General features: G+C 46.7%; 1 protein-coding gene across 8 annotated transcripts in view; it reads left to right on the plus strand.

Annotated features, from left to right (window-relative positions):
• Positions 1-12,823, plus strand: part of TBCE (tubulin folding cofactor E) — an 87,715-nt gene that overhangs the window by 4,748 nt on the left and 70,144 nt on the right. For all 8 annotated transcript variants that reach the window (XM_089311606.1, XM_089311607.1, XM_089311609.1 and 5 more), the window contains exon 2: positions 9,330-9,453. In XM_089311606.1, the coding sequence (XP_089167732.1) occupies positions 9,354-9,453 (100 nt within the window). In that variant the 5' untranslated portion in view covers positions 9,330-9,353. The remainder of the gene's footprint in view (positions 1-9,329; positions 9,454-12,823) is intronic.

Genomic DNA, 12,823 nt, shown 5'->3' on the forward strand with positions numbered 1-12,823 from the left:
TTATAGGTTTATGTTTATAGGTGTTCCTGCATTCTTCACCTAGTCTCCATCATGAACCGCCAATCAATGAAACCCTCTTATAATTCCTCCTTGGAATACTCTTCCTGGTGTTTTATAAGCTGCCCATTTGTATCATTAAGTAGCGCATGGTTTACATGTGAAACCTTTTGTCACTCTTAATCCACCTCCATCACTGAATTTGCGCCTTGCATTCCTAATTTTAGGTCTGAATGTTTTGATGTTAGTTGTCTCTCCCAGTGAGACTAAATTACTTGTTAGAGTCTTTACTTCCTTATGCTCTTCATCATGACAGAAAGGTTAAAGTGTGTAAGGATTCACACTTTGTTAGTGCCTGTGCCACGATTATTACCCAGAGTCCCCAACTCCCATTTAAGTGTATTTCTCATTGATGTTGATTTTCTCTATTTGAGAGGTGTCACAAATAGTGTCAGTGTGTGAACAGTACTTTAGAATGAACATTGGAGTGATTTATGATTTTGAAAGTTACTTAAAAATAAATTAAAAGTGTAATAGAATCTATATTGGAAAATCTTTTTTATAATATTCATGAAGTTCCAATGTTTTTAAAACCTTTCTGTCATGCATCAGATGCCTTTTTAATTAATTTAATTTTTTTTTTTTTTTTTTTTTTTTTTTTGGACAGGCAGAGTGGACAGTGAGAGAGAGAGACAGAGAGAAAGGTCTTCCTTGGCCGTTGGTTCACTCTCCAATGGCTGCCGCGGCCGGCGCACTGCGCTGATCCGATGGCAGGAGCCAGGTACTTCTCCTGGTCTCCCATGGGGTGCAGGGCCCAAGTACTTGGTCCATCCTCCACTGCACTCCCTGGCCACAGCAGAGAGCTGGCCTGAAAGAGGGGCAACCGGGACAGAATCCAGCGCCCTGACCGGGACTAGAACCCGGTGTGCCGGTGCCGCAAGGTGGAGGATTAGCCTAGTGAGCCGCGGCGCTGGCCAATTAATTAATTTTTAAAAAAGATTTATTATTTTAGTTGAAAGAGTTACACAGAGAGAGGAGAGGCAGAGAGAGAGAGAGAGAGAGGTCTTCCTTCCAATGGTTCACTCCCCAATTGGCCACAATGGCTGGAGCTGCGTTGATCTGAAGCCAGGAGCTTCTTCCAGGTCTCCCACGAGGGTGCAGGGGCCCAAGGACTTGGACCATCTTCCACTGCTTTCTCAGGCCATAGCAGAGAGCTGGATCAGAAGTGGAGTAGCCAGGTCTCGAACCGGCGCCCACGTGGGATGCCGGCGCTTCAGGCCAGAGTATTAACCTGCTGTGCCACAGCGCCAGCCCCTTAATTTATTTTTTTTAAAGATTTATTTAATTATTTATTTGAAAGGAAGAATTAAAGAGAGGGACAGAAAAAAAGAGAAAGAGATCTTCCATCTGCTGGTTCACTCCCCAGATGGCTGCAACAGCCATGGCTGGACCAGGCTGAAGCCAGGAGCCTAGAACTCCCATCTGTATCTCCCATAAGGGTGGCAGCTGCCCAAGCAGTTAGGACATCCTCTCCTGCTTTCCTAGGCACATTAGCAGGGAACTGGATCGGACATGGATTAGCCAAGACTTGAACTAGCGCTCAAATGAGATGCTGACATAGGCAGTGGCTAACCCTGCTGCACCACCAGGCCAGCCCTGGCTTTTTGGATCTCTTGATGAACAAAGAAGATAGGAAAAGTGATAACTGATACCCAAGTCTACACCTACTATGAGCAGTAGGCTTACTGTGGTTAAAATTTACCATGTCAGCTACTACCATTCTGAATTTGTAACATATTTCTTTGAACTTACTGATTATTTCCCCTTGTCTAAATGGCTAACATTTATTGACTGTATTAATTGTTAATATGTGTCTCAATTGTCAAAACAGCCCTGTGAAGTGGATACTACTATTGTCTACATTTTATAGATGAGAAAACAAATACAGAGAAGTAATATCATCCAGTGCCTTATATCTTGAAATTTGGGAACAACAAATTTTACCCAGCAGAGTGGCTGCACAAAATATCCACATAATGTTATATAACAGGAAATATTACTTGAATTATTAGATGTTTTTCAGGATCCCTTGATTTGCAGAAGAAAGAAACCAGGCTCAAAGCAGTATAATCAAAGGAATGATAGTAATTTACTTAACTAAGATAATAAAAGGTTTTAGGCATAGCTGGGTCAACTCTCTGTTCTTATTTTCAGATTAGGGTCCCCCCCCCCACCTTTGGCCAAGATACCCTTGTTTTTAAGGTCTTGGGAGAAAGAGCTAGTGATTGCATAAAGGGTCCATGTCATTTCCTAGAAGATCGGCTCTGGTTGGGTTAGGGTGTTCACACATGGGTCTGTTGCTGGGAACGAGGAGATAGAGGTGAGGAGCTATCAATGGGCTGTCTTGGGCCATGTGTCCACCCCTATGAGGGAGTGACAGCCCCAGGAGGCAGGGAAAGTGTACTTGGCAAAAAAGATGCTGGACTGAAAAAGGCAGAACATAATTGAGGTCCATTTTAATAGTGCAGGTAGAACTTTTGCTTTTTGTCCACAGTAGCTTTTCCAGGTTGTTTCTTCTACTCTATTTTTTTTGAGTTTTTTAAAGATTTATTTATTTATTTGAAGGCAGAGTTACAGAGAGGAGGAGGAGGAGAGAGAAAGAGAGAGAGAGATCGATCTTCCATTCTCTGATTCACCCTCCAAATGGCTGCAGAGGCCAGGGGTGGGCCCAGGAGCCAGTAGCCTCTTCTAGGTCTCTCATGTGGGTGTCCAAATACTTGGACCTCTGGGTTATGGGCTCTGCTGCTTTCCTAGGTCTTAGCAGGGAGCTGTATCAGAATAGGAGCAGCTGGGACTCCAACTTGTGCCTATGCCTACATGGGATGCTGGCATAACAGGCGTCACAGCCTAATTGCCTGCTACACCACATCACTGTCCCCTGTGTGTGTGTGTGTGTGTGTGTGTGTGTGTGTTTTAATGTATTTGAAAAGCAGAATGGCAGAAAGAGATCTTCCATCCACTGTTTCACTTCCCAAATGCCCTCAACAGTCACAGGTGGGCCAGGTGGGAGCCAGGAGATCCATCTGGGTCTCTCCTGTGGGTGTCAGGAACCCAAGTACTTGGGCCTCCTAGGTACATTATTAGGAATCTGGATCAGAGATGTGGGCAGGACTTGATCCTAGGCATTCCAATATGTGATTGCTGGCACCTAAGCTGTGGCTTAAGCCACTGTACCACAGCACCAACCACAGACCGTTATACTCTTTTTTTTTTTTTTTTTAGATTCATTTATTTATTTTGAAAGTCAGAGTTACAGAGAAAGAGGAAGAGACACACATACACACAGAGAGAGGGCTCTTCTGTCCGCTGGTTCATGCCCTAGATGGCCACAATGGCCAGGGCTGGATGAAGCAGAAGCCAGGGGCCAGGAGCTTTCTCTGGGTCTCCCAAATAGGTGCAGGGGCCCAAGAACTTGGGCCATCCTCTGCTGCTTTTCTCAGGCCACTAAGCAGGGAGCTGGATCAGAAGTGGAGCAGCTGAGACTCAAACCAGTGCCCATGTAGGATGCTTGAACTGTACCTGCTATACCACAGTGCCAGTCCCAATCTTTATACTCTTTAAAAATAACAGTAACAAATTATTATAGTTTTTGACTAGTACTATACCATTGAGATAAAAATTAAAGCATTCTGCAAAGTGCTAAATAGTTTAGTTTCAATAATTTGTTATGTTGTTGATGCTGCCTTGAATTCCTTTCATCTTTTTAAATTTTCTTAATTTATTCTTTTTTATTTATTTATTTATTTATTTATTTTTTGACAGGCAGAGTGGACAGTGAGAGAGAGAGAGACAGAGAGAAAGGTCTTCCTTTGCCGTTGGTTCACCCTCCAATGGCTGCCGCGGCCGGCGCACCGCGCTGATCCGATGGCAGGAGCCAGGTACTTCTGGTCTCCCATGGGGTGCAGGGCCCAAGCACTTGGGCCATCCTCCACTGCACTCCCTGGCCACAGCAGAGAGCTGGCCTGAAAGAGGGGCAACCGGGACAGAATCCAGCGCCCTGACCGGGACTAGAACCCAGTGTGCCGGCGCCTCAAGGCGGAGGATTAGCCTAGTGAGCCGCGGCACCGGCCCTTAATTTATTCTTTTCCTTTAGTAGTCTGATGAAGCCTTTGAACTTTGTCATGGACCTTTTTTTTTTTTTTTTTCCCTGTTAATTGAGAAACAGAGAAATAAGACAGTGAGAACTCTTACTGGTTCACTTCCCAAATGCCCAAAACAGACTGCACGGAGCCAAGGTTGATGCCTAGAGCTGGGAAATCAATTCAGGTCTCCAATGTGTGTTACAGGAACCCAGTTACTCCAGACATCACTGCTTGCTCCCAGGGTCTGCATTAACTGGAAGCTAGAGTGAATAGCAGAATGCCTCAGGCACTCTGATAGGGAACATGAGCATCCTTTATTTATTTATTTATTTTTAGACTTCTTTTATTTAATTAAAGGCAGAGTGACACAGAGAATAGCAAGGATCTTCCATCCACTCACTCACTCCCCAAATGACTGTGATGGCCAGGAGCAAGTCAGAATCAAGAACTCCATTCAGATTTCCTATGTGGGTGGTGGGGACCCAAGTGCCAAGGCATCTGCTGCTATTCCAGCTGCATTAGCTGGGCAATGGATTGGAAGTGGAGCAGCTGGGACTTGAACCATACCTCTGATGTAGGCTGCCAGCGTCATAGCAGTGGCTCAATCTTCTGTACCACAATGCCAGCCATCCCTGCTTTTTTTTTTTTTTAAGATTTATTTTATTTATTTGAAAGGCAGAGTGATGGGGTAGGCATTGTGGTGTAGCAGGTTAAGCTGTTGCCTGCGATGTGGGCATCCCTTATGGGTACCAGTTCATATCCTAACTGCTCCACTTTTGGTTCAGCTCCCTGATAATGGCCTGGGAAAAGCAGTGAAAGATGGCCCAAATACTTCAGCCCTTGCCACTCACATGGGAGACCTGGATGAAGCTCCTGGCTTCCACCTGCCTCAGCCCTGGCCACTGCAGCCACTGGAAGAGTGAACCAGCACATGGAAGGTCTCTCTGTCTCTCCCTGTCTCCCTGTCTCTCTCTAATTATTGAATAAATAAATAAATAAATAAGTCTTAAAAAAAAAAAAAAAAACAAAGGGTGGATCCAGGAGCTTCTTCTGGGTCCGCCATGTGGGTCGCACGGGCCCAAGCACTTGGGCCACCTTCTGCTGCTTTTCCCAGGTCATTAGCAGGGAGCTGACTTGGAAGTGGAGCAGCCGGGACACAAATATGGGATACTAGCATCACAGGAGGTGGCTTTACCTGCTGTGCCACAACCTGGCCCTCCAAACTGGGTCTTAATTTTTGTACCACATTCCCACCCCAATCTTTTTCTTTTCTTTTCTTTTCTTTTTTTTTTTTATATATTTATTTATTTATTTGAAAGAGTTAGAGAGAGAGGTATAGACAGGGAGAGGTCTTCCATCTACTGGTTTATTCCCCATTTGGCCATAATGGCCAGAGCTGATCGGATCTGAAGCCAGGAGCCTGGAGCTTCTTCTGAGTCTACCACGTGGGTGCAGCGGCCCAAGTGGAGCAGACTAGAACTGGCACCCATATGGGATGCTGGTGCTACAGGCGGCGGCTTTACCCCTTACACCACAGTGCCGGCCCCTCCAGTTAATTTTTTTAATTGTTTTTTTTAATTTTTATTTTTGACAGGCAGAGTGGACAGAGAGAGAGAGAGAGAAAGGTCTTCCTTTTGCCGTTGGTTCACCCTCCAATGGCCGCCGTGGCCAGCGTGCTGCAGCTGGCACATGGCGCTGCAGCCGGCGCGTCGCGCTGATCCAAAGCCAGGAGCCAGGTGCTTCTCCTGGTCTCCCATGCGGGTGCAGGGCCCAAGCACTTGGGCCATCCTCCACTGCACTCCCGGGCCATAGCAGAGAGCTGGCCTGGAAGAGGGGCAACCGGGACAGAATCCAGCGCCCCGACCGGGACTAGAACCCGGTGTGCCAGCGCCGCAAGGCGTAGGATTAGCCTGTTGAGCCACGGCGCTGGCCCAGTTAATTTTTAAATATTTATTTTCATTTGATTTGTAAAGCAGAGAGATAACACACAGAGATCAAGGATTTCCATCCCCTGGTTCACTTCTCCAAATGCCTGCAATCACCAGGGCCTGGCCAGGCTGAAGCCAGGAGTTCAGAACTCAATCCAACTCTCCCACGTGGGTAGCAGGGACCCAAGTATTTGAGCCATCTGGATCGAAAGCAGAGTAGCGGGTCTTTTATTATTTTTTAAAATATTTATTTATTTATTTGAAAGTCAGAGTTACACAGAGAGAAGGAGAGACAGAGGGAGAGGTCTTCCATCCGCTAGTTCACTCCCCAGATGGCCGCAACAGCCGGAGCTGTGCCAATCCAAAGCCAGGAGCTTCCTCTGGGTCTCCCACGTGGGTGCAGGGGCCCAAGGAGTTGGGCCATCTTCTGCTGCTTTCCCAGGCCATAGCAGAGAGCTGGATCAGAAGCGGAGCAGCTGGGACTTGAACCGGCACCCATATGGGATGTTGCACTGCAGGCGGCTGCTTTACCCGCTACACCATAGAGCTGGTCCCAGTAGTGGGTCTTAAAACAAGCACTCCCATATGGGATATGGACAACCCAGGCAGCAACTTAACCACCTGGCTACTTTATTTTTTTTAATAGTTGATACTCAAAAGTATCAAAGGGAATATGGTAACAGCTCCCTTTTATTTCTACCAGTCTTCCCACTGGCAAAAGCTTTTCTTTTTCTTCTTCTTCTTTTTTATTTATTTATTTATTTATTTATTTGAAAGGCAGAGTGACAGAAAGGGAGAGACAGAGACAGAGAGTGATTTTCCATCTGCTGGTTCATTCCCCTAATGCCTGCAACAGTTGGGGCTGGGCCAGGCCAAAGCCAGGAGTCAGGAACTCCGTCCAGTTCTCCCACGTGGAAGGCGGAGCCTAAGCACTGGTGCCATCATCAGCTACCTCCTAGAGCTGTATTTGGGGAGTAACCGGGACTGAAACCACTCAGATGTGGGATGTGGGTGTCCCAAGGGACTGCTTAAGCTACTGTGGCACAATGCCTCTCCCTCAACAGCTTTATTATATCTTATACAAGCAAACATATTCTTTTCTAACACAAATAATGGCAAACTATATATTTAATTCTAGTTCTTTGGTGATGTATCTTTTTAAGAAAATTTTTTTTTTATTTGAAAGAGTTATACAGAGGGAGGGAGAGACAGAGAGAGCTTCCATCCACTGATTTACTTCCCAAATGGCTGCAATGGCTGGGGCTGGGTCAGGCTGAAGCCAGCAGCCAGGAGCTCATTCCAGGTCTCCCACGCGGGTGCAGGTGCCCAAGCACTTGGGCCATCTTCCACTGCTTTTCCCAGGCCATTAACAGGGAGCTGGATTGGTAATAAAGCAGCCAGGAAATGAACCAGGCACAATGCTAGTCCCACAGCTAAACTTCCAACAGTTATCCTTTACTAACATCAAATGTACCATGTTCAAAATTTCAATATTCTCATAATCTATTTAGCAGTTTATTTGCATTTTTTTCTGAATTAAGATTCCAATAAAAAATCCATGTATCCATGGTGTGTATATATATTAAAGTGAAAGACTTATTTGAAAGAGTTAAGGGGCAGGGTGAGGGGAGCTTCCATCTATTAGTTCACTTCCCAATGGCCTCAACAGCTGGGGCTTGGCCAGGCTGAAGCCAGGAGCCGGGAACTCCTTCTGAGTCTTTCATATCAGTCATCTGCTGCTTTATAAGTTGCATTAGCAGGGACCTGGGTGAGCAGTGGCATAGGCAGGACTTGAACTAGTGCCCATATAGGATGCCTGCATTGTAGGCAGCAGCTTAACCTGCTGAGCTGCAATGCTGGCCCTGATATATTTCTTAAATTTATTTCAATGTCTATTTTCCCTCCTCCTTTCTTTTTCTCCTTGCACTTCATTTGGCAAAGAAGCAGACTTGTTTGTGGAGTTTCATTGGTCTGTTAATGGTCATTCCTCTGCCTTCTGTGAGGGGGCGTTGCATCTAGTTATTTCTAAGAGATGGAAACTTTTCTCTCAGGTGCACTTAAAGAACTCTTTATTTTTAAATAAAAAAAAATTATTTGAGAGGTAGACAATTTACTACCAACTCCTTCACCCCCCAAAGACCACAGTGGCCAGGCTGGGCTAGGCTGAAGCTTGGAGCTGGGAACTCAGTCAGGTCTCCCAAACAGGTCCCGGAAACCCAATTTCTTTTTCTTTCTTTCTCCCTCCCTCCCTCCCTCCCTCCCTCCCTCCTTCCCTCCCTCCTTCCCTCCTTCCCTCCTTCCCTCTTCCCTCCTTCCCTCCTTCCCTCCTTCCCTCCTTCCCTCCTTCCCTCCTGCCTTCCTGCCTTCCAGATTTATTTATTTGAAAGTCAGAGTTAGGGAGGGAGAGAGCGAGCTTTCCCATCTTCTGGTTCATTCCCTAGATGGCTGCAATGGCCAGGGCTGAGCCAGGCCAAAGCCAGGAGCTTCTTTTGGGTCTCCCATGTAGGTAGCAGAGGCCCAAACACTTGGACCCTCTTCCACTGCTTTACCCAGGCTATTCACAGGGAGCTGGATCAGAAGTGGAGCAGCTGGGACTTGAACTTAAACCCCTATGGGAAGCCAGCATCAAAGACAGAGGCTTTGCCTGCTACACCACAACGCTGGCCCCAGGAACCTAATTTCTTGAGCCATCACTGCCACCTCCCAGGGTCTGTATTAGTAGGAAGCTAGAATCAGCAACTGGAGCCAGGTTGAAGTCAGGACATAGGTGTATTAACTAAGGTCTTAACTGCCAGACCAAATGCCTACCCTCTTCTTAAGATTCTGTATTTTCACTAGAGTTTTGTATTTCATTTGTCATATATTATGCATGTTGCTTCCTGCACCTGTTGGTTTATATTTTTCTCCCCTCCTGGGGAGAGAACATTGCTCATGTTGCACATTCCCTTTGTCTTTTCCCAATCATTTTTGGTCTTTTCCCTTCTAGTCCTTCCTACCTCTTTCAGTAAATGACAGAATAGACAGATCATGTGATGTGAACTCATTGGAGTACAATAAGATTTTAAAAATACTAAACCATTAAAATAAACTTAGTAGAATCAATTTTCTATAAAGTACGGTACATAATCATCAAGTTCTCTTCACTGAAGTATGAAGACTGAGTTGGGCAGAAGCACTAAATAGCTACATGAAGCATAAGGAAAAAAATATCTGTTCAAGGAGTTTCATTAAGTTCTTATCAATGTTATAATTCCCTTTCCAGGACTCATATTTTGGCTACATTATAATGAGTGACACTGGGACATCAGATGTCATTGGGCGAAGAGTTGAAGTTAATGGAGAACTTGCAACAGTGCGTTTTTCTGGCATTGTTCCTCCTGTGGCAGGTAAATAAGTGTGTGTGTGTGTGTGTAATTGTCCTTTGGCATCCTCAGGGGATTGGTTTCAGGATCCCTTCCCTGTGCATCCATGGATACCAAAATTTGGTGGTGCTCAGGTTCCTTACATAAAATTGTATAGTATTTGTATATAACCTACCCATGTCTTCCTGTCTATGTATACTTTAAATCATCTCTAGATTCATCAAAATACTCAATACAATGTAAACTCTATGTATGTTATTGTTATAATGTATTATTTAGGCAGTAATACCGAGAAATAAAGTAAGTCCTGGTTGGTATTTTACAAATACAATGATATGGGTGTATATCTTTAATGGTTGTTTAGCAAATATGAACACTTACATATTATTTTAATTTTTATTTATTAAATTTGTTGTGTAACACTCTCTATGTACTGTCTGGTGTAAAAACATTTAAAAACTTTCTTGAAAGGGCCTGTGTGGTGGCACAGTAGGTTAAACCCTATCTGTGATGCTGTTATCCCATATGAGTGCTGGTTAAACTCCTGGCTGCTCCACTTCTGATCCAGCTCCCTGCTAACTTACCAGGAAAGCAGTGGAGAATAACCCAAGTACTTGGGCCCGTGCCATTCACTTGGGAGGCCCGGATGGAGTTCCAGGCTCTTGGTTTTGGCCTGACCCAGCCCTGGCCGTTGTGGTCATTTGGACAGTGAACCCAGTGGATGAAATCTATCTCTCTGTCTGTCTCTCCCTCTCAATATTAGCTCTGTGTATCAAATAAGTAAATAAATAAATATTTTAAAAATTATTTAAAAAGTAAATTCAGGGGCCGGCACTGAGGCATAGCAGGTTAAATCATCACTTATAGGGCCAGCATCCCATATGGGTGCCAGTTCAAGACTCAGCTGCTCTACTTCTGATCCAGCTCCTGGCTAATGTGCCTGGAAAAGCAGCAGAGGATGGCCAAAGGCTTGGGCCCCTGCACTCATGTGGAAAACTTAGAGGAAGCTCCTGGCTCCTTGGTTTCAGTCTGGCTGAGCCATGGCCGTTGTGGCCATGTTGGGGAGTGAACCAGTGGATGGAAGACTTCTCTGTCTCTGTCTCTGCCTCTTCCTTTCTGTAACTCCACCTTTCAAATAAATAAATAAATCTTTTTTTTTTTTTTTTTTTTTTTGACAGGCAGAGTTAGACAGTGAGAGAGACAGAGAGAAAGGTCTTCCTTTTCTTGGTTCACCCCCCCCAAATGGCTGCTATGGCTGGCACGTTGCGCTGATCCGAAGCCAGGAGCCAGATGCTTCTTCCTGGTCTCCCATGCGGGTACAGGACCCAAGCACTTGGGCCATTCTCCATTGCCTTCCTGGGCCACAGCAGAGAGCTGGACTGGAAGAGGAGCAACCGGGACAGAATCCAGCGCCCCAACCAGGACTCGAACCTGGGGTGCTGGCACCACAGGCGGAGGATTAGCCTAGTGAGCCACAGTGCCAACCAATAAATAAATCTTTAAAAAGCAAAAAGTAGGGCCTGTGCTGTGACATAGTGGGCTTAGTATCCACCTGTAGTGCTGGCATCCCATATGGGCACCAGTTTGTGTCCTGGCTGCTCCTCTTCCAATCCAGCTATCTCCCTTGGCCTGGGAAAGCAATGGAAGATGGCCCAAGTCTGTGAGCCCCTGTAGCTGCATGCGTGGGAGAGCCAGAAGAAGCTCCTGGCTCTTGGTTTCGGATCCGCCCAGCTCTGGACATTGTGGCCATCTAGAGAGTGAACCAGCAGATAGAAGACCTCTCTGTCTCTCCCTCTCTCTGTCTGTAACTCTACCTCTCAAATAAATAAAATCTTTAAAAACAAAAAAGTAAATTCCACAGTCTGAATATTTGTTTTTTAAAGATTTAATTATTTACCTGAAAGAGTTACACAAAGAGAGAAGGAGGGGCAGAGAGAGAGAGGTCTTCCATCCGCTGGTTTACTCCGCAGTTGGCTGCAATGGCCAGAGCTGCTCCGATCCAAAGCCAGGGGCTTCTGGGTCTCCCACATAGGTGCAGAGGCGCAAGGACTGGGGCCATCCTCTACTGCCCTCCTAGGCCATAGCAGAGTTGGTTCGGAAGTGGAGCAGCCGGGATTGGATCAGGCACCCATATGGGATGCCGGCACTGCAGGTGGTGGCTTCACTCGCCAGGCCATAGCACCGGCCCCAGTCCTAAAAAAAAATTTTTTTTTGACAGGCAGAGTGGACAGTGAGAGAGAGAGAGAAGAGAGAGAAAGGTCTTCCTTGTCCATTGGTTCACCCCCCAAATGGCCGCTGATCCACACCACACTGATCCAAAGCCAGGAGCCAAATGCTTCTTCTGGTCTCCTGTGTGGGTGCAGGGCCCAAGCACTTGGGCCATCCTCCACTGCCTTCCAGGGCCACAGCAGAGAGCTGGAAGAGGGGCAACCCGGACAGACTCCGGCGCCCCGACCGGGACTAGAACCCGGTGTACCGGCGCCTCAGGCGGAGGAATAGATTATTGAGCTGCGGCGCCGGCCAGTCCTAAAATTTTTGAAATGGCTGTTTGTAGTTGAAGATATTTCTGTGATAGCCTCATACAGGTTTTTTTTGTTGTTTTTTTTTTGTTTGTTTGTTTTTGGTTTTTTTTGACAGGCAGAGCGGACAGTGAGAGAGAGAGAGACAGAGAGAAAGGTCTTCCTTTGCCGTTGGTTCACCCTCCAATGGCTGCCGCGGCCGGCGCGCTGCGGCCGGCACACCACGCTCGGCGCACCACGCTGATCCAATGGCAGGAGCCAGGTGCTTATCCTGGTCTCCCATGGGGTTCAGGGCCCAAGCACTGGGGCCATCCTCCACTGCACTCCCGGGCCACAACCTCATACAGTTTTAAAAAAAGTATCAGGCCAGCACCGTGGCTCACTAGGCTAATCCTCCACCTTGCGGTGCTGGCACACCGGGTTCTAGTCCTGGTCGGGGTGCCAGATTCTGTCCCGGTTGCCCCTCTTCCAGGCCAGCTCTCTGCTGTGGCCAGGGAGTGCAGTGGAGAATGGCCCAAGAGCTTGGGCCCTGCACCCCATGGGAGACCAGGAGAAGCACCTGGCTCCTGCCATCGGATCAGCGCGGTGCGCCGGCCGCAGCGCACTGGCGGTGGCCATTGGAGGGTGAATCAACGGCAAAAGGAAGACCTTTCTCTTTGTCTCTCTCACTGTCCACTCTGCCTGTCAAAAAAAAAAAAAAAAAGGTATCATATCTTTTTTTAAAAAAGATTTATTTATTTGAAAGAGTTACACAGAGAGAGGAGAGGCAAAGAGAGAGAGGTCTTCCATCTAATGGTTCTCTCCCCAAATGGCTGCAAAGGCCAGAGCTGTGCCGATCCGAAGCCAGGAGCCAGGAGCTTCTTCCGGGTCTCCCA

This window comes from Oryctolagus cuniculus, chromosome 13 (assembly GCF_051225735.1).
Source record: "Oryctolagus cuniculus isolate XC-2025 breed Fujian yellow rabbit chromosome 13, ASM5122573v1, whole genome shotgun sequence".
Classification (NCBI taxonomy): Eukaryota; Metazoa; Chordata; class Mammalia; order Lagomorpha; family Leporidae; genus Oryctolagus; species Oryctolagus cuniculus.